At 38.8% G+C, this 21,243-nt stretch overlaps 1 protein-coding gene across 1 annotated transcript in view; it reads left to right on the top strand.

Annotated features, from left to right (window-relative positions):
* The window catches only part of Ush2a (usherin), a 755,222-nt gene that overhangs the window by 212,675 nt on the left and 521,304 nt on the right, over positions 1 to 21,243 (top strand). The window contains exon 20 of the mRNA XM_004672003.2: positions 13,098 to 13,328. Coding sequence (XP_004672060.2) covers positions 13,098 to 13,328 — 231 coding nt within the window. The remainder of the gene's footprint in view (positions 1 to 13,097; positions 13,329 to 21,243) is intronic.

The raw sequence follows: 21,243 nt of genomic DNA, 5'->3' as shown, positions 1-21,243 counted from the left end.
AAATGAGCAGAAATGAAGATTGAAGGGGGAGAATGGAATGACATCATAGGACAAAATTCCCCACGATAAGGCACAGGAAGATTTAAAGTAATAGTAGATATTATTACAGGCCACAGTATTGTCATTAAATAAAAATGGGAAACCTATAAAATATATGGGGTAATTCAACCTCTGAGTTTAGATTTGATCATTTTATACAAATACTTCTATGTCAACTACAAGGAGCCATGACCAGAGAATGCAAATCTGAAGCTCATTAATAATGCAGATTTCATAATTATTGCTATATAGATAGGAGAGAAAAGTATGGTGACAAATTAATTAGGTGTAGATAATAGATGGTAAAACAGAATATATCGGTGAATGCCTGCATTTTGTGAAGAGGAAGAATAAAGGCAGCAGAGAAATGGCAGGTGTTGGGATAAGATCAGAGAGAAGTCAGTTTCAGAAAAACCAGAGGAAAAAAAGAGTTCTAGAAGGGTGGATATTATCTTTAATGTCATATGGTATGGGGAGATCAAGAGAAGCAGGTATAAAAGAAAGATGGTCTTATTGGAAGGGCTGGACATGACATGTCAAAAATTGAGCAGTGGTAGACGTCGTTGCAATGGGAGGTTTCAAATGTGGACCTCTTTGAACTTTTTGCAGAAATTTCTATTCACTAAATTTCTATTTAAAAAATTACAGTAACTTGAATTCTCACTTATAATACTTTTAGTTTGTGTGTTCTTTGTTGTTCTTTTAGTTTTTTTTTTTTTTTTTTTGTTTTATGAGGCAGGATTTCACTCTACCTCAGGTCAACCTAGAAGTAGCCCAGGCTGACCTGGAACTGTCAGCAATCCCTCCTAGCTCAGCCTCCTAACTGCTGAGAGGAAAGGTGTGAACCATCATGCTCTGATTTAATCTTGTCCTTTATGATCGAGAAATCAAGTCAGTAGTTTTATAGAAAAGAAAATAAAAGCTTATTTTACTCCTTTAATATGTTTTGTCATAACTATGTTTTCATCTCCCAGGTATAAAATAAATGCACTTCCTTGACAATGGTGGGAAAATATTTTGGTTATCATTTGTTTTATTGTAAAGTGCACCATTTTCAGATATGGTCAGATCAGTGAGAACTTCCTGGTTTGCATTCATTCTATACTCAATAGCCTTCTTGACCCTGATTTTCATTAGGTGTGTAAGGATTTTGTTTTTGTGGTTCTTGCAATCCCCCAAGATTAAACATATAGACAAGAGTCATAGGCCTTATGTCACTGAAATAAGCTGTCAAGGTAGATGTACTTCCAATGTTAGGATTTTTTCTTCTGTTACTTCCAGTGATGATATATGATCATAGCAGACCCTATGGATTTGTGGGAAATTTAAATCTTCAGTCCTGTGTAGTGACATGACCTCAAGATCAGCAATGGAGTCCATCTTCAACTCAAAAATTCTGAAAAACAGAATCACAAATTCAAATTTGTACTAACCTTTTTAGAAACATTGAATCATGAAGATTATGACTCTATCCTTAAATCTTAAAATCATGTCTCTATCCTCAAACCTTAGTCACACAAATTAAAATACTTGTAAAGTTTTATCTGGCTGCTTCATTAAAAAAGCCTGTGAGGTATGATTGGCTATATGGAATCTTCTGCTATATATGCATTTGAAGGGTGTGTTTCACCTTGAATACTATATTACTTCTCCTGTGTCAGTCTGAATTGATCTGAAGGAGATACTCTCCTATGAGTAGTTGCTTGCCTCTCTAATGAAAAATCTTACTGCCATCTTATTGGCAGCTATGAAATTATTTCTTGTTGTTTATAGGTAGCAAGTCCATAAACTAATGCTTCTTAAAAACCTAATTACGGGCTGGAGAGATGGCTTAGCGGTTAAGCGCTTGCCTGTGAAGCCTAAGGACCCCGGTTCGAGGCTCATTTCCCCAGGTCCCACGTTAGCCAGATGCACAAGGGGGCACACGTGTCTGGAGTTCATTTGCAGCAGCTGGAAGCTCTGGAGTGCCCATTCTCTTTCTCTCTGCCAATTTCTCTCTCTGTCACTCCCAAATAAATAAATAAAAATGAACAAAAAAATTAAAAAAACAAAAAAAAACCTAATTACTTGTTTTTTAACTTGTCCTTTCAATTTATGAAATTTATGAATTTCCAACTTTTTTTTTCAATTGTATCCAATTTAATCTTGTTCTTTTGACAAATTCCTTTAGGAATCCATCCCAGAAGGAGCACTGTGTTACTTCTTGTCTCTGTTGTAAATTGGCCTACACACTGCAATCTTATAGGTGCCCATCTTCTGTTAAGCAAATAATTAGTGGTAGATTTATTCTTCTTTTTTAGTCCAAAGTGAAATAAATGTATAGTGCATTTGCTCTGGGGTGGAAAACACATATTGTTTTGTATGCAGGTACATAAGTCTTTTCATTGTGAATGGGACCCAGAGTGATTAAACAAGCACTCTTAATATGTTAATTTATAATTTTAATTACAAAAATCTTGTATATGTAGTCATTAGTGAATACAAATATAAATATTTTTCTACCTTTTTATTCATAATGCATAAACCAATCATCCAGTTCCTTCTCTAAGGGTGCCTGCTTTCGTCTCATAATACAATCTTTGTTCTTAGTTATGAATGCATTCTGTTCCTTCCTGTCTTGAATAATCCCTCATTAAGCTAGTCACTTTCTGCTCCATGCTAAAAAGGAAAAATTATCATGCAAATGTGGCACGCCATATTAAAAAGCACATTACCAAACACTTTCCTTGCTGTCCTTCAATTAGTTTCCCTTCTTTGAATTTAATTCCATTTGTTGTTAAACTACTGACTTGATGTATGGACTCATGAATCTGAGGCTGCTGCCAAGAAAGTGGGAGAAAAAAAAAAATCAAAGGCTCTTGGAAGAGCTGCAGAGGCGAGCTGAAATGAATTCCCTTCACCTTTGACAAGAACACTTGAGCAACGCTGGAATCCTCTGATGATTCAACTTGGCTAATTATCCAATTATTTATCTCAAGAATAAAGACAGCATTTTACAATTAGAGAAGTGTAAAGCAGCCTGAGAAGTTGGGTACTGACAGATGACTTGAGGAACTTTGCAGATAAACAGTATCTGTACCTCAGCTTGTCTTGCCCAGAGTCGTCACGGGCAGTTCTGGTTCCTAAGCACCGGGCAGATGCCCGGAACAGTGAATGCTTTTTAGTTGTTTGTTTTTCTCTTTCAGCAGAAATCATTTTTACACTTGTAACCACTATGTCAAATTTCCATGGCTCTTAAGCAATGTTTAAGTTGTATTTCTCTTGATTAAAAGCTTTTGGTTCAAAGCAATACTTTTTAATTGCCTAATGATATAAGTCAGTTCTTAGGAAAGAACCGCACATTTAGGAGTTCATTTGCAATATAACTGAAAAATTCATTGCATGGCAATAAAACAATTTACTGTTAATTACAAGGAGAAGAATTTGCTGTAGCACGCTCACAGATTGCCATGAATCAAGCAGTACTCCTAGAGATTTATAACAGATGTGTAAGTGGGATGAATTAGCAGGGTTTAATAACAGAGACACAAATCATGCAGACTTCAAGGAGCTTTAATTGATATACTAGAATGTGACGGGCATGAATCACTCAGCCACTCAACAGCACTGTAACATATGGTCAGCTCAATACGCTGCATCTTAAACCGGTTGGTGAATCGTTGGTTGTCCCATATGGTGGAGGCAATATATTTTCTATGAAAAAAAAATACCTCCATTTTTAAAGAAATATGATTGCAAAGTGTGTTTGCTATTAAACAGTCACCTGAGTGACAAACTAGTTTTCTTTGGTTGCCCTTGATTATTTTTAAACATGGCATCTTTCCAAAATAAACTAGGGCTGCTACTTGGAAGACCAGCTCTCCAGAGGCTGTCTGAGGAGCAGGTTGGTACAGGTTGGTAAACCTCATTCCCACCATGCCTATAGAAAGCACATGGAGGAAGCTGTGGTGGTCAGGGAAACCCTTCAGACTGCACAAAACCAAAGGGTGATGCCACTTTCGAGTATGTTTAGGAAAGCCCAACATAAAATGAACCTGACAGGAGTCATAACTTGGCAGAGTGAATTGTGCTTATGTTAATACTATAGTCCCTGATGTGAGAGTTGAGGGCTCAGTCCGTTAAAGTGCTTGCCTCACAAGCATGAGGACCTGGGTTCAGTGCCAGAATCTATGTAAAGACCCCGAGTATGGTAATGTATGCCTGCCATCTCAGCACCGGGGGGTGGAGACAGGAGGGTCCATGGAGCTCAGTGGCCAGCCAGTCTAGACTGATTGCTGAGCTCAATGGCAATGAGAGTCATGATTCAAGGAAAAAATAAAAACATGGATAGTACCTGAGGAACGCCATCCAAGGTTGTGTAGCCTGCACACACATGCACACACATGTAATTGCACAAATGAATATGCACAAACAAATGTACAATATGTGCACACACATGCACACATGTTAAGAAAACACAATTGAATGATCCAGCTTATATTACTTTTCTACTTACATGTTCAGTTCTTAGGAAGCATTGGACAAACTCCCTGGCAGGTCACCACAAAAGCAGCAGCACCATGTGATGGCATTTGTGAAGGATGATTGCAGTGTATTGACACAGGTAAACTGGATGAGGATGCACCAGGAGTGTGCAAACATGTTTTCATTGGAGCTGGGATCTGGCAGCTTTCACAAGAGCTTTTGCAGCATTTGTAAACCTGACAGACTTGAATAAGGAATATTGCAGCCTCAGAACTGCACTGCCAGAATTTAATGTCAACAATTAAAATTTATTTTGATCCTTACCTAGTGTTTATTACTGTTTGTATACACAACAGACCTTCCTAATACAGAGCTGCTCTATTAGATAGAATTACCATCTGTTCACAGGGAAATGCTGGCATCTGTCTTCCATGCTAAAGCTAAAATGATATTATTTCTAACAAAACAAAATTAACGACTTTTTACTCACCAACTTCAATTTTAAGTGCACAGATGTATCCAAAGGAAAGACTTGATTATGAGATTTGCTACAGATGTAGGTTCCAGGTCTACTTTTGGATATTTGACTTTATTAGTCTTTTTGTTGGTCTTTTGGGAATGAAGAAATCACCTTTTGAACATAGAATCATACCTTTATAATGTTCTCATTCTGTATAGCATAACAAGGGATTACAATAACACAATTAAAATATGTAAAAAAAAAAAGCTGGGTGTGGTGGTGCACATCTTTAATCTCAGCACTTGGGAGGCAGAGGTAGGAGGATTGCTGTGAGTTTGAGGCCACCCTTAGACATTGTGAATTCCAGGTCAGCCTGGGCTAAAGTGAGACCCTACCTCAAAAAACATATATATGCATATATATATATATATATATGTGTGTGTGTGTGTGTGTGTGTGTGTGTCTGTGTCTGTGTCTGTGTCTGTGTAAAAAGACTGGCAGATGTACTCTAAAATCATGACAAGGGAAGAAGGAAAGAAATGAAATAAGTTAAAAAAAAATACCCTCATCTGAACAAAGTTGCAGTAGGTCCCACCGTGACACCTTTAGGAAAAATATACCACTATCTTCTGTTAGGCTACTTAAAATTTTCTCCCAACCTTAGGTATTAAAGATTTATATTTCATAGCCCTCCTTTTTTGAAACCATAAGTATCTTATTTATAAAGAAAAATACGTTTCTAGATGTTTGGAACTAGAAAATGTGTAGGACCAAGGACAGTGGTCACCCCATACTGCTGTTAGATCACTGACTATTCTTTCTGAGAAGCCAGACTTGAATTTTATATATCACAAAATAATAAATTGTGTCACACCGGCATTTAATGCATGTACACAGTGCATTAACTGTAACTGTAGTACATTTATTTGTGCTGGAGGAGACTTGAAAATGATTAAAAAATCAATACTTTGCTGTCAGAGAAGCAAGTGTTACGATGCATTTAAGTAACTAATTGCACAAGCCCCATAAAAGCTTCAAGTTTGGGTAGCAAGGACGCCATAATTACAGTGCAAGCAACTACCGCTTATTAATGGTGGACTTTAGGAAACGGTGGTGGCTTGCCATTGCCTTTAAGCATTCAATTCAGAAATAATGGATTCTCTTCTCCACCACTCTGCCTCATGCCAGTTAGGTACAAGTGATCTATGGCCACTGGAATGGTGACATGTGAAGGCAGCATTTGATCACCAAGGTCACCAAGTTCCTAAAAGTAGTGCACTTTAGCCATCTTCGGTATGAAGCACATGGAGGCATCATATTTGTATGTCACACTGAGGTGAAGAAACCATAGCTGATTACTGTTGGGACTAAGCCAGGGGGTTACGTCTGGGTTCCTGGAGGGCTAAGGGGATCTGCATGTTTGCAGCCCTTCCTGGTTCAGTAACTGAGAAGTAACCCTGGATTAACCATGTGCTTTTGAAACTGGAGCAAGTCCCGACATAACTACGCCTCCCATTCTTTATTAAGTGACGCAACTGAAGAACAGAGAGGTCCCGCAGGGCACTAGCCAATATTCCATCTGCAGGGTCGCAAAGAAGCAGTCGGTACCTGGAGGTTTTCTGTTCCAGCTGCGCTACGCTGTGTGGATCCTCTCAGGGAAGGGACTAGGAGACAAGGAAGGAGGTGGTAAAATGTGTTCTGTCCCCTTCTCTGAAGGATCAAAATTGATGGTAAACGAGGCAGCACAAGAGGTCTGTGGGATTGTGGGGAGAATCCTCTCCCTTTCTGCTCACAGCAGCTGTCAACTGAGTCCTGGTGTTGAGTCCTTATTCCACGGCCCTTATGTGGGTACTCTGGCCTTGCAGTGATAAGAAATTACATTTGTTGACGGTTTTACATCTTTTAGAAAAATTCTAAATAGCTTTCTGTTGAAGTATGTACCTTCTCTCAACCATGAAAAGGCTGCTTGCTTTTTGAATCCTGTCTTCATTATAGTAAGCCAAAGATCTTAAACATAATGAATAATACCTCCATATAGTCTTTATAGACAAATGGTTGAAAACAAACAGAGGGATTTGATTCAAAAGAACTAGTAAGTAGGTCTTCTCAATTCTAAGGCTGTCTTGCTGGAGGCTCCACACTACATAAATTTTGCAAGTGTAAATTTATTCATACTGATATGCTGTTAATCAGATTATAAAATAATAAATGCTGCATAAAGAATATAGATTAACTGAGCATTTTATAAAAGAGTTCTTATAAATAGAAAAGATGGACTAGAAATTGTGTTACAGTGCTCATGTTAAAAATACAAGAACATTGGTCTAGACAGATGCCTCAGCAATTAAAAGTGCTTGTTTGCAAAGCCTGACGGCCTGAGTTCAGTTCTTAAGTACCCACGTGAAACCAAATGTATGTACAAAGTTGTCCATGCATCTAGAGTTTGTGCGCCTTGGCAAGAGGCCCTAGTGTGCCCATTATCACTCTCTCTTTATATCCCTCTCTTCTTACAAACAAATAAATAAAATTTCAAAAATACAGGAGCAACGTGAAAACAGGCCTTGAATGATATTCTTTGAATATCATTTGGATATTAGTGATGCATTTCATACTTTGTATTTATTTTTTTATCAGTAAGTTTGTATCTTAAACATAGGTAATTTTTAAAAGATTTTTACTTCTATTTATTTATTTGAGATAAAAAGACATAGGGAGAGAAAGATAGATGGTTTAGCAGTTAGGCACTTGCCTGCAAAGCCAAACATAGGCAAATTTTGTTGTTTTCAATATGTGATCTGAAAGATGTGATATTGGCTAGTCATAAATGGTTCTTATATTTGTATTGAAATTTTTGTGTAGTTTATGCATATGTGTGTGCAGATGCATGCAGAATGCAGAGGAAGAAATCTGGTCTTCTGCATGGCACCTCCACCTTCCTTTCTTTCCTTTCTCTCTCTCTCTGCTCTGGGCTATAGAATGACACCTTTCAAAGAACAAAACAATTTGTTTTCTCTTCAGATTGCATTACCTTCTTTTTCTAAAGATAGGGTCTCTCTCTGAATCTGGCGCTTGCTGTTTTTTGTTTGTTTGTTTTGGTTTGGTTTGGTTTGGGCTAGGCAAGCCCCAAACATTCTAACTCCCTCAGTGCCAGGTTAAAGGCATGAATAGCTACACCTAACTTTTTACAGGGTTGACTCAGCTCTGAAATCAGTCAGATCCTTGTGCTAGATCAGTAAGAACTTTGACCCACCCAGCCACCACCCATGTCTTAGGATTTGCAAAGCCTCAAATCCTTATGTACTTTTGTAGTAAGAATAGTTATTGTTAGTTTACTGAAAACTTTATGCCCCTGTTGCCAAAAGAAAAATTAAGTAAATATAAGTTTAAAATGATTTTTTTTTTTACAAAATTTTTGTGGCATTGGAAAAAGTGAAATCTAATCTCTTAATGTCTGCAGTCTTTTCCATTATTCAATGTTATCTCTTAGTTTACTGTGTTATAATTACAAAACATTTATACACCATATTAATGTGTATCTCTAATCCCTTTGCTTTTATAATCACACAGATAATCCTCCTTTATTCCAGTCTCTTAGTGGTGTGTGCACGCGCACGCGTGTGTGTGTTAGATCTAGTTTAATTGATTGACAGCTTCACGTAATTCCTCCTGGTCTGAGAGGAGCCCTGAAAAGAATGACTCACTATGGTGCCCCTCTTTCAGACAGGCTTGGTGGACTCCACTATGTGAGACTCTAGAATATACCAGCTGGAATTTCTTTTTTTTTTTTTAAGTTTTATTTATTTATTTGATAGCAACAGACAGAAAGAAAGTAGCAGAGAGAGAGAGAGAGAGAGAGAGAGAGAGGGAGAGAATGGGCATGCCAGGTCCTCCAGTCACTGCAAATGAACTCCAGATGCATGCACCCCCTTGTGCATCTGGATAACGTGGGTCCTGGGGATTCAAGCCTCAAACCAGGGTCCCTAGGCTTCACAGGTAAGCGCTTAACCACTAAGCCATCTCTCCAGCCCACTAGCTGGAATTTCTTATGGTGTTTAAGGAAAAGGATAAAAAATACACTGTAGTTCTACTCACATTATGGAATGGACTTCCTCAGATAAGTCTGTTTGCTTGGCACAGTTATTCCCTGTGAGTTAAAAGAGACACTTACAGCTTGAAAATATTTAACAGTAGACATTAACTTTATATTAACTTTAGGATACTCTCAATGTAAAAGCATCCTTATTGATTATAACCTTTTTGCAAAATAATGAACATATGTATGTTCTTACTCTTAGAAGCACTGTTTTAATTCCTTTTGATCTTTAGTGGGAGGGTTGACTCAATTTCTAGTCCAGTTAAGAAATCCTCGTGGACTGTGTTCTCAGTGTAGGATGGTTCTGAATCTTGTCCTCGTGGAGCATGACCCAACCTCTCCTCTTGCCTGAGCAGTGGGAGGAAAGTGGAGATATATCAGATGTCAGTTAAATATGACTTTGAGGGAGAGGCTGCTTTTTAAACAATGATATTCTTCCACTAGTAAGAAGTACAAGCTTGCTAAATTTCTAACTAATACGCTAACTGAGAATGAAACTAGAATGATTTCAGCATGTGAGAGAATTCTACTGAATATCAGTGGGCTACATGGTATTTTTTATTTTTTTATTATTTATTTTTTTTAAATATTTTATTTATTTATTTGAGAGCGACAGACACAGAGAGAAAGACAGATAGATGGAGAGAGAGAATGGGCGCGCCAGGGCTTCCAGCCTCTGCAAACGAACTCCAGACGCGTGCGCCCCCTTGTGCATCTGGCTAACGTGGGACCTGGGGAACCGAGCCTCGAACCGGGGTCCTTAGGCTTCACAGGCAAGCGCTTAACCGCTAAGCCAACTCTCCAGCCCTACATGGTATTTTTTAAACTAAAATCTTAAGGTAGAGAATCATAAGTGCTATTCAGATACTGGATCAATATAATGCCTCAAACTACTAAGACCTGTGCTTTTACCAAGTCAGATTATAAAGAAAAACATGTTTATTGGACCTTCCAATGCATCTCTGAAACCAATCTAAATTTAAGAACAGTTCTCTTGCTCACCTGGGCCTGTGGCCAATACTTGAAGTCCTGATAAAATTATCTTACATAGGTCCTCCAACTCTAAAGACAAGCTCAATGCAGGAAGAAGTTATATTTGTCTTATATTTTATTTTGTTTTGGATTCTTTAAAGTTGGATTGTATCTTATGGAATGAAATTTTTAGAACCCACCATTTAGCTGATTTTTGGCAGAGAATAGCAAAAGAAATCATGCATATTATTTCCAGATTCATACATGTATAAAAATAAGAAATATCACATGGGTTTCATCAGCAGATGAACAGAATTGTTCATTTTCTTTTTAAGTTGATGAACTTTATGCTCAGTTCATCTTTGTCTCTTCTGAAAGTTAAAAATAGAAGACCAGCTTTGTCCTCATTGCAAAGATGGCCAATCTAAATAGCTGACAAATAGTTATCTTTGAATACATTATTTAAAGATGCATTTCCAGTCATGATTTAACAATAGTATTTATTGTGGTCAGATCATTTTGACTTTTGTTTATTGATGCAGGAACTGATTTTTCTGTTTTCAACTGTGTTAAGGAAACTAAAAGTCCCTGACATTAGTGTGGGTCCTTGGTTGTTACATATTTGTTTCTTTCTTACTTTCCCCTCTGAATTTCACTGAAAGTGGAAATGTATTTAGCCCTCAAGATCAACTATCTAAGGAAAAAGAAAATAAACCTAGGCATTGCTCATCATTTTCAATAGCTCAGGGCCCAGCAGTTCTTTCTTGAATACCCAATGCCTACATACATGTGGGAAGTGCTTGAATGTAGATGCCCACTTTGGCCTCCAAAGTATCTTTTGGATGTTTGTATAGTTCCAGGTTAAATCAGATCTAACTCTGGGAAGGGAGAAGCTTTCATAGGACAGCGACTTTCTCACCAAAGCAGGCCTGGAGATGGTATATGACATCAAATGATGACCCTTGTCATATACCCAGCAGGACGTACAGGTTAACATGACTTCACAATCATTAGAATGACCACATCTGAAGCACTAACAAATCCTGACAAGGAAGGACATGTGCTGTAATGCACATTCGTTGCATGGGGAAATTCAAAATGATAAAACCACTTTGGCAGTTAACACAGTAGTCTCTCACACAACTGAAGCTGTCCTCATGATCTAGTGATTGTGCTCCTTGAAATTTTCCCTGGAGACTTAAATGACATCCACACAAGTTCTACATGCATGCTTCTAGCAGCTTAATTAAGTTCCAACACTTGAAGTCAGTCATGATCTTCTTCAGCAGATGAATGGATAAAGAAAATATACATACGAAGATTGAGCTATTATGTAGTGCTAAAAAGAAATGAGCTATGAAGTCATGAAAAAAATCCTTAAATGTAGATTACGAAGGGAAAGAAACCAACTTGGAAAGAATAGACACCATAATTCCAACTACTCTGAAAACAGCAAAATGGTACGCAAAGTGTCTTAAGAAAAGTGTAATGAGGGCCTGGGAATGGGGAATAAACTGAATGACAGGATTCTGAAGGTAAGAGAAATATTCTATATAGTCCTAGGCATAGTGATGAAAACCTGTAATCCTACGCTGAGGCAGAAAGTTGGAAAATTCAAGGTCAAACACAACCAAAAGTACTTTGCGGGTACTTTCACTGTCCATGAAACCACGCCCATAGAATGCATGCCAGCAACCATGCCCCTCAGGCAAAGAAGGACTTTTGGATGAGAGTGACTTGTTAGTGGCATGCATCCACTGTAACAAACCACTAAGTTGAGAACCCGGGAGAGGCCACATATGTGTGGGGAGTGAGGTTCATGAGTAGTCTATTCTTTCCTCTCAATTTTACTGTGAATATTACTATTAAAAAGTTTATCAGTGCTGGAGAGATGGCTCAGCAGATAAGGTGTTTGCCTGCAATGCCCAACAACCTAGGTTCGAATACCCATTATCCATATGCAAAGCAATGCATGCATCTGGAGTTCATTTGCAGTGGCTAGAGGCCCTGGTGTGCTTGCTCTCTCTCTCTCCTTGAAAATAAATATTTTTTTAAAAATTTTCAAAATGGCATTGTATCATTATGAATAAAATCATGTAAGGTTGGGAATGTCACTCAACACTGGTTTAGTATGTATGAGGTTCTAGGTCCAACCCCCTAGCAAAGGATTTTTTTTAAATTTATTTATTTGAGAGCGACAGACACAGAGAGAAAGACAGATAGAGGGAGAGATAGAGAATGGGCGCGCCAGGGCCTCCAGCCTCTGCAAATGAACTCCAGACGCGTGCGCCCCCTTGTGCATCTGGCTAACGTGGGACCTGGGGAACCGAGCCTTGAACCAGGGTCCTTAGGCTTCACAGGCAAGCGCTTAACTACTAAACTATCTCTCCAGCTCGCAAAGGATTTTTGAAAGTTAAAACAAAGTAAAAGATTTGGTAAGCAAGAGCCATTATTACTGCATTACCAACACAGGCACAAATCAGTAGCAATTCACCCACATCCAGTTCTTCTCAGACCCTAGGTGGCCTCTGGTCCACTTTAAGCCTTTCTCTTACATGCTCAGATTCTGTGAAGTGTAACGGCCACTTGATGGCATGTTAAGACTAGATCCTCTGCCCCTTGCCACCATTGCTAGACACTGGCTGCAGTTTTCTCCAGGGCATTCTACAGCTCCTGAGGGAGGCAGCTTCCACTCAGCCAGGGGACCTTGTCCAGAGAAGGATTGAGACAAGGAACCCATGAAGCCAACATGAATGAAAGCTAGATACAGTGCACCTGCTTGGATCATCCACGTCAGCAACACACACACAGACAAACACGCACACACGCATGCACACACACATTCTCTTATATAATAAGAAATGCATTGAAGTTATTTCTTTACAACACTCTGTATCTATTTGTGTGTGTGTTTTTTTTAAGAATTTGTGAGTCGTTTTTTTCATCACCTGTGAGGTAAACTCTGTTTTATAATCTCAGTTCTTAGAAACACGTATCTACCATGGCCACGTTGATTTGAGTGTGGTGTATACAAGGCTCTTGAATGTGACCTGCTTGTTTCTCACGTAGCTCCTGCCCGCCTCAAGCCTCCTGTGGTAAAAGGAGTCAACAGCACCACCATGTACCTCAGGTGGTCTCCCCCTGCAGAAGTCAATGGCCCACGTCCTACATACCAGCTGGAAAGAAGACAGTCAGCTCTACCAGCACCCACTGCTACCATGACAAAAGGTACCCGTTTCACGGGAAATGGGTATTGCAAATTCCCCAGCACCAGTCATCCCCTCAATACAGACTTCACTGGTAAGTACATTTGACCCAAAGGTAGGGGCCATTATTTTCATATTCTTTACAATGGAGTTTTATTGTGTTGTGCCTACTTAGAGTAACTATACTAAAAGAATCTGTTTACAACTATTTCTTGATGGTGTCAACATAGTCATCCTTTTAAGATATTTTGGGGGGGTGTGAGACAAAAGGAAAGGGAAGAAGGGAAGGAAAAGGAAAAGAGAAAAGAAAGCTTGCAATCCTTATCATATAAAAGTATATACTGGAGGTTGAATGCAGACATCAATTATTCAAGTGCTTCTCAGATATCCTTCACTGAAGCTGACCAGTGGATGGCTTAGAAATCTTTGGTGCCACCTGAGTTTCTCATTGAGCACTTGGTCCTTCAAGCTTGGAAATAGAATTATAACAAACATCTTTATCAACAGATTTGGTAAAGCATTCTTAACTGGTTATTTCATACGTGTGTGTGTGTGTGTGTGTGCAAATAACTATTAACATCCAACATTTTCTGGAGAACATTGTGGAAAAGCAATTCCAGGGAAATCAACTTCTCTTTATTTGGGTCTGCACTATGGTGGGGCCAGGAAGAATACTGATTCAGGAATGAAGTTTAAAAGTACTGAAAAGCAAAATGTTGACATGGATAACATTTTAAGGCAGTATTTGATAAAATGAAAAATGATGCAAAAAGCCACTGAAACCTTAAATCCACAAAACTTGTAAATAAAGGTAGGATGGGACCTCTGCCTTCATGGCCCTGCCTCTCCCGTCTCGCTCTCCTCCCTGCCGTACTTGTCCCTCATGGGGTGGAAGCCGGGTGTGGCCACTGGTTTCTAGTTCCTATCAGCGTTATTCTCAAGTATGGCAGCAAACTGTGGACTTGTGCCAAAGAGCTCACATTCCCATTTAAATGAGTACAAAATATAAGATGTATGTTATTTTATAAACATAAAAAATACATTTAATCCATGGGAAAATTCTTCTGGTCAAATCTCTACTCCTCAAAATATTGCATATCTGACAGCAATGAGAGGGAATTTGAGCTCTAAAATCACATAGTATTATTTTCATCTTCTCTAAAATAGCGAATAGTTGGCTGTTCAGTGAGGCTGGCTGGTGATGTAAGCCTGGCATGAATCATGATTATGTTTTAGCACCTATTTTCCCAGTACCTCAGAATAATTCCTGATCATTAGAAACCAAATGACTGTGTTCCCATAAAATGTTAAACTTAGCTTAACATTCTTATAATTGTAAAACAGAGAGAGAGGAGGAAACAAAATCAAGGATGTGGAGGAGAGCTTATAGTGCTCAGTGGCATCCTCTCAGATGTAGACGGAAGCCATAGCTTCTGTGGACCATGTGGCTTATAATGAGTTTCTTTCAGGGATCAGCCTTGCCTCCATTGAACAGGGGCAGAAGTTTACCAAATTCCTCTTTAAAAAAAGTTAGTCCCTAAACCCCTGCCTTACTACTCATGGTCCTTCTGTCTCCAGCAAAGCCACTAACTGCACAGAAATGTGCTTGGAGTGCAAGGGCAGAATGTGAACTGTTCCCTGGAGCTTTGCTTATTCGGGAAGAAAGAAAGGACTCCTGGGCTGATTCTCTGGTCTCTCATTAAGGCACCTTTTAGCTATGAAGCAAAACATATCTGAACTAAATCATTGGCTGGATCTTTGGACTTAATTACCAGTTTTGGCTAAATGATTTTATTGAGATAGGACAGGTTTTCAAAACCTACTTACAAGTTTTCCTTTTTTTTAAATTTTATTAATTAGTTTTTATTCAGCAAACACAGTCAGTTTGGTACCATTATTAGGCTCATCTGTGACCTACCCCTCCCTTTGGCCCCTCCTTGTTGAGATATATGGGTCATGCATTGTAGAGTTAGCCCACAGTTATGGGTAAGATAAATGTCTCTGCATATTATGACCCAACATGAGGCTCTGACATTCTTTCTGGCCCCTCTTCCTCAAAATTTCCCTGAGCCATTTTGGGTTCATTTTTGGTCTGCTTCAGTGATGTTGGGGGACTCTGGGTCTCTGGCTCTCCGATTTGGTAGGAGTTGATTTTTCTCTGTGTTGATCTCCTTCCCCCTTGTGCTTGTATCCAGTTCACCAGGAAAATAGCACCCTTGCTTATTTTACCAATTGTTCTTAGTTTCAGCCAGGGTCCTTTGGAGGTATGATGGGGTGGCTCTCTCCTTAGGATCTACATCTATCTGAAAAAGAGAAGCAGATTCTCCAATGGAGAGTAAGTTAGCACCAAGACAAATGAGATAATCCTTACATTTTGAGAGAGAATTTAATAGGTGTAGGCCCTCTTGTAGCCCATGATTGAGGATATTGATAATGGACAGTGGGCTTATGTTTGGATATGGTTCTGACTTGTTTCCCAGCTCTAGCTATGGGTCCCATACCACTGAGGGGATCGGTTAGCCAAATCAAGACCAGTTGGGTCCCTACCATGGCTGTGTGCCACTATTGCATTTGTTTGGGCATCACAACAGGTTATTTGCTGCTAAGTAGGTTAGACCATGAGTTGCTTTGGCAGATATTGGTCATTTTTCAACAGTTGCCCATGTAGTACCTTCTGGTACTAGACGTGCTGACTGTCTGGGGACTGACTCTCTTCCAACTTCCAGCCATGCCATTACACTTTACATGAAATATATGCATTCCCTAAACAGAGAGGCAAGTGTAGTTCAGAGCTATACAAGGGTCTTGCTCAGAGATCCTATCATTAAGTCCCTCTGCTGCCCAACACAGTAGCACTTTCACCTCACAGGGCAGATGAGGCAGCTGCTCATGGTGGCTCAGGACACTTCAGATGTTGCGTGGTAGGGAAGTAGAATCATGGGCAGAACAGATTCTGACAAGAGGACTAAGATGGCTTCTGAAGGAACTTTTGCAGACAGTTCCTTGGAAGCTATTGACAAAGAAGTACATCAAAGTAAGAAATCCCAACAGGTCTGACAGGATTACCACCCACGTATGCCTTACCCACCACTGCTGTCATTTTAGAACTATTTTTCAGTTAGTTTATTACTGACTCCCTCCCTTCCTTCCTTTTCCCTTATCCCCCATGCTTCTTTCTTTCCACCCTGTTATATGTGGAGGGGGTATCCACCCAGGTATTAATTCTAGGGTGCACAAGAATCTGACTGCTGTGTGGGAATAGTGCACTCTCAGCTCACATGATTCCTAAATACAAGCAGAAATAAAGTTAATAACCAAAGACAAATATATGTGAATGTGTACTGTTATATATGCTTCTACAGAAAAAACAAGTCAAGTTTCCCACATTAAAGACTGGGTTTGTAAATGCATTCATAACACATCCCACCCGCATTAGCATGTATTCAAGCATCAGTAAAACATCTTATTGTTGCAGTCCAGAAATACAAATTTTATAGCTCATTCCTCTTCAAATTTTTTAACCTTACATGATATAAAAACAATGCAAGCACATGAATATGTGTCCAAATGCTGCTTTCTACTATAAATTATTGTGACTGGTGTTACCAGTGAACACTGTATAATCAATCCTACCTTGAAGCAAAATAACCAGGAAAAGCTTATATTCTTTTACTTTTTTGATGCACAACTTCTTTCAAACCTGTGCTCTATCATTTATATACATTCTGAACCACATGTTAGCATCTAAGCTTCTATGTCAGTAAGAGTCAGGAACTTTGGAGCAGGTTAATAGATAAATTGGGTTGAATATTTTGCATATGCATGTTTGTAGTATGTGTGATATGATATATGGGTATGTGTGTGATGCTTGTGTGTGTGTGTGTGTGTGTGTGTGTGCAGATGTATGTTTCAAGGCCAGAGGTTGATATCAGGTATTCCCCTCCATCTCCCGTGTGTTTCCTCAAGACGGAGCCTGTCACACATTCTGGGATTTATAGATTATGTGAGTCACAGCAGTCTCCTGGTTTCTGCTCCCTACAGGACAATATCACCCATAGACATGCATGGCTTTATTCAGCTACTTATATGAGTGCTGGGGAATTGAATTCAGGAGTCTGAAGTCGCTCAGGATCCCTGACATGCATGGAAAACACTCATATCTGCTCAACCATCTCTTCAGCCCAGATCAGTTAGTTTTAAATCCAGGCTACATTATTTACTAGCTAAATTGATCAAATTTCTTACTCTTTTTTTTTTTTGTTTTTGTTTTTGTTTTGGTAAAGTAGTACCTTTTACTGTCTCAGCAGATAGCATGTAGGTAAACATAAAAAAAGATAGCTAGGGCTAGAGAGATCACACCTTCAGTAAGGTGTGTGCCCTGCAATCACAAGACCTTAAGTTTGATCCCAGCACCCATGTAAATCACGAGGTATGGATGTGCACACTTGCAGTCCCAGGGCTGGGGAGGTGGGGACAGACAGAGCCTGAGGCCAACTTTCAAGCCAGTTTTAGCAAGTTCCAGGCACTGAGAGACTAGGTGGATAGCAGCGCCTCTGGCCTCCATACGCATACATTTTTTAGTGTGTGCAGGTATTTATCATTGATTTATTTTTAAAAGTACAAGCTTCTAAAGTATAAGCATAGATATTAAACATAAACACCAAAAATCTAGATATATCTGTATATGCCAAGTGAGAAAAAGAGATGCTTCAAATTAACAAAATTAGAAAAGAAAAAGTAGAGATCACAACAGACATAAGTGAAATTGAGAGAATCATCAGGACTTATTTCAAAAACTCTACTCCACAAAACTGGATAATACGGACAAAATGGATGGATTCCTAGACACATACCACCTACCAAAGTTAAACTCAGAGTAGATTAATCTCCTAAACAAACCTATCACACCCATCGAGATTGAAAGTATAATCAAAAACCTCCACAAAAAGAAGAGTCCAGGACCAGATGGCTTCTCAGCTGAATTCTATCAAACCTTCATGGAAGAACTGAAACCAATTTCTCTCTAGAAACATGAATTTACTTACACACACACACACACACACACACACACTCCAAACAGTCTACCTAATAAGATTGTGCTATGGCTACCACATAGACTACTTAGTATTCTTTCAACATTATCTCCAAGTTGGTATTCATTTAATGAGTATTTTAAGTACCTACTACAAGACAAGTAAAAATCTTCTGCAATATTGAAAGTCAGCATTGTAATAATTCACTTGCACTCATCTTCATAAGATATGTTTGGCTTAATGCTATATCTAGTAAATATAAAATATTCTAGGTTAAATGTGATACTTGATTTTTTCTAATGAAAATAGTTAATCTAATAATGTTGCTGAGATATTGGACAAATCATTTCTCTGAAGATCAAACATTTTTTTTCTTTTACTAAGTTGAGAGATACATCAGATAGTAAAGGCTTTGAACTTCTTAATTCCTCAATTCTTTGAATATGAAATATTTATGTAGTCCCCAAAATTCAAATTTGGAAGTTATAATTACCAAAACCTCAGGTAGTTAAAAAAAAAAAACTCAAGAACTTTTAAATAAATTATCTTGTTTTGATTCCTATCATTTACAACTAAAAACAATTATAGTTTTGCTTTTTGTCTGCTAATCTGAAAAACCTAGTGTTACGCATAGAACTCAGCAACACAAAATGTGTACGTGGCTCTTGGACTGTTATCAATGGGTATATATAAGGAGCTATGTCAAGCCTGATTATCTGTGTTAATAGAATTTTTTCTGTCCAAACCAGAGATAGAACTACATCTTCCCTTTCTTGTGCCACTTGAAGGAGATGTCAGTACACCTTAGAAGGAAAGAAAAATATGTCATTTAAGAACTGTATAATAAATGTATCTGATTAATACAGAAAGTTTAATTTTTTCTGTTTAGTGCTAGGAATCCAAATGGTGCCAGCTAAAAACAGCGACTAAAATTTGCTCAGATTGGCATTCCAAAGGTGACCCTCTCTCTCCTTGTCACTTGTTTTGTTTCCCTACTAGCAAAAGTAAGTCCATGATCATGTGAGGCAGCGCTTTGACTATTGTAATACCCAGATGCCAATCAAACTGCCTCCACTGGTGACCCTGCCCAGGAGTCAGTAGCTGCCTTTGGGGAGATCTTTGTAGCCAGCCGCTGGGGACAGCAGCACACGTGTGCACCTGCACACGATTCCCTTTTATTTGTCTCCACAAGAAATGTGATTAGTGGTGTGAATATCTTGTAGAGGAACGCAGTTTCTTCATGACAACATTGCTCAAGGACGCTGAGTGACTGCCGTTCTTCTTGCTTTCAGAGTCCTTACCGTCCCCCAAATAGCTCACCTGAAGTGCTTTAGGACTTATGAAATACAATTAATTAGCAGGCACAAAAAGAAGAATGCAGCCACCCCGAAATCAATAGCCTTTAAAAACACATATTTTATACCTTTTGCTCTCGGTGTTTTAGGCTGTATTATTACTTTTAGTGATTGTACATATAAGTACTTCATTAGCAGAAAGCTGATTATGAGCAGTTGTGGTGAAGGTGCAAGTTGGCAACCTTCTTCAGATAGACTAATTAGGGAAAGCACATTAATTCTGACCTCCGACACCCTCAGTGTCCTAGTATTTGTTTTCCTCAAACAGGAAGCAAGTAATTTTGCCAGAAAGGGTTTAAAAAAAAAAAAAACTGTTTGATAGAAACAACACTACATTCTCCCATGTCTTTTAGTGACAGATATAAGTCCTCAATTTTGCTAAACCAGTAAAGTTCCATATTGGCCATCATTATTATAAAAAAAAAAAATTTGAGAATCGAGTTTGTGACCCAGTTTCTCAGTGAACAAGTGTAGAGATATAGCAAGAGCATTGAAGGCTGGAGAGATGACTCCATTGGTAAAACTCTTGACTCATAATCATGAGGACCTGAATTTGATCCCTAGTACCCACATAAAATCCCAGCTGCTAGGGAGGTGAAGAAGGCCAGATCCCTGGGCCCTGAAAGTCTAGCCTACTTGGTAAACTCCAGACCAATGAAAGACCCTGTTTCAAAGAGAGGTAGATAGCATACCTGAGGTGATACTCAGGGTGTCTTCTAACCACAGGCCCATGCACACACACACACACACACACACACACACACATATACACTCACAACTGCACATATGTGTGCTCACATACATACAGGCACATGTCCCACATAAGCTAGAGGCACATGGATTGTATGGAGTCAAAAGCAATCAGTGATCCTAAGTTGATGGGTGTTTTTTGTTCTAGGTTGGTGGTGTAGCCAGCGTGCTATATTAGGAAATGTGCTCTCCTCACATCGTTAGTAGTTTGCTGGAAGCTGGGATGGCTCACAGTTCTTACAAACAGAATCTTCCTATGTTCTCCCTGACTGATAACTCATTAATCTATAGTTATGTGAAATTTTCTTCTACTTCCTATTTCAAATGCTTCATCAAGAATATTCCCTACTTTTGAAGCAGTGGTCATTAAGAAACTATACCATATATTCCAATAAACAGTCCTGTGATCTGTATGTAAGTTGAGAATCATGAATGAACTAAATATTTTTACTAGTATTCCCTTCTATTTTTTGCAAACTTCACTCTCTATATCCACATTTAGATGAAGAAATTCAATTAATTTGTTCCATAGACAGATTTTTCCCCACAAGTTCAGATAATTATACATATGTTGTAGTACATAAGTAGAATATTCTCAGGTAAAGGATAAGTTATTCCACCACATAAGTTGCATTATCCACACATTGATTCTAATAATGCAGACGCAAAAACACCACCATTTACTTTATTTATTTTTTGGTTTATAACATAGGGTCTCACTCTAGCCCTGGCTGACCTGGAATTCACTATGCAGTCTCAGGATGGCCTTGAACTCATAGCAATCCTTCTACCTCTGCCTCACAAGTGTTGGTGTTAAAGGCATGTACCACCACACCTGGCCAAACATAGCATCTTAATGTTGATGTTGGCA

Source organism: Jaculus jaculus, chromosome 1 (genome assembly GCF_020740685.1).
Source record: "Jaculus jaculus isolate mJacJac1 chromosome 1, mJacJac1.mat.Y.cur, whole genome shotgun sequence".
Classification (NCBI taxonomy): Eukaryota; Metazoa; Chordata; class Mammalia; order Rodentia; family Dipodidae; genus Jaculus; species Jaculus jaculus.
Note: the sequence above shows the minus strand (reverse complement) of the source record. Positions and strands in the feature narration are given on the sequence as shown.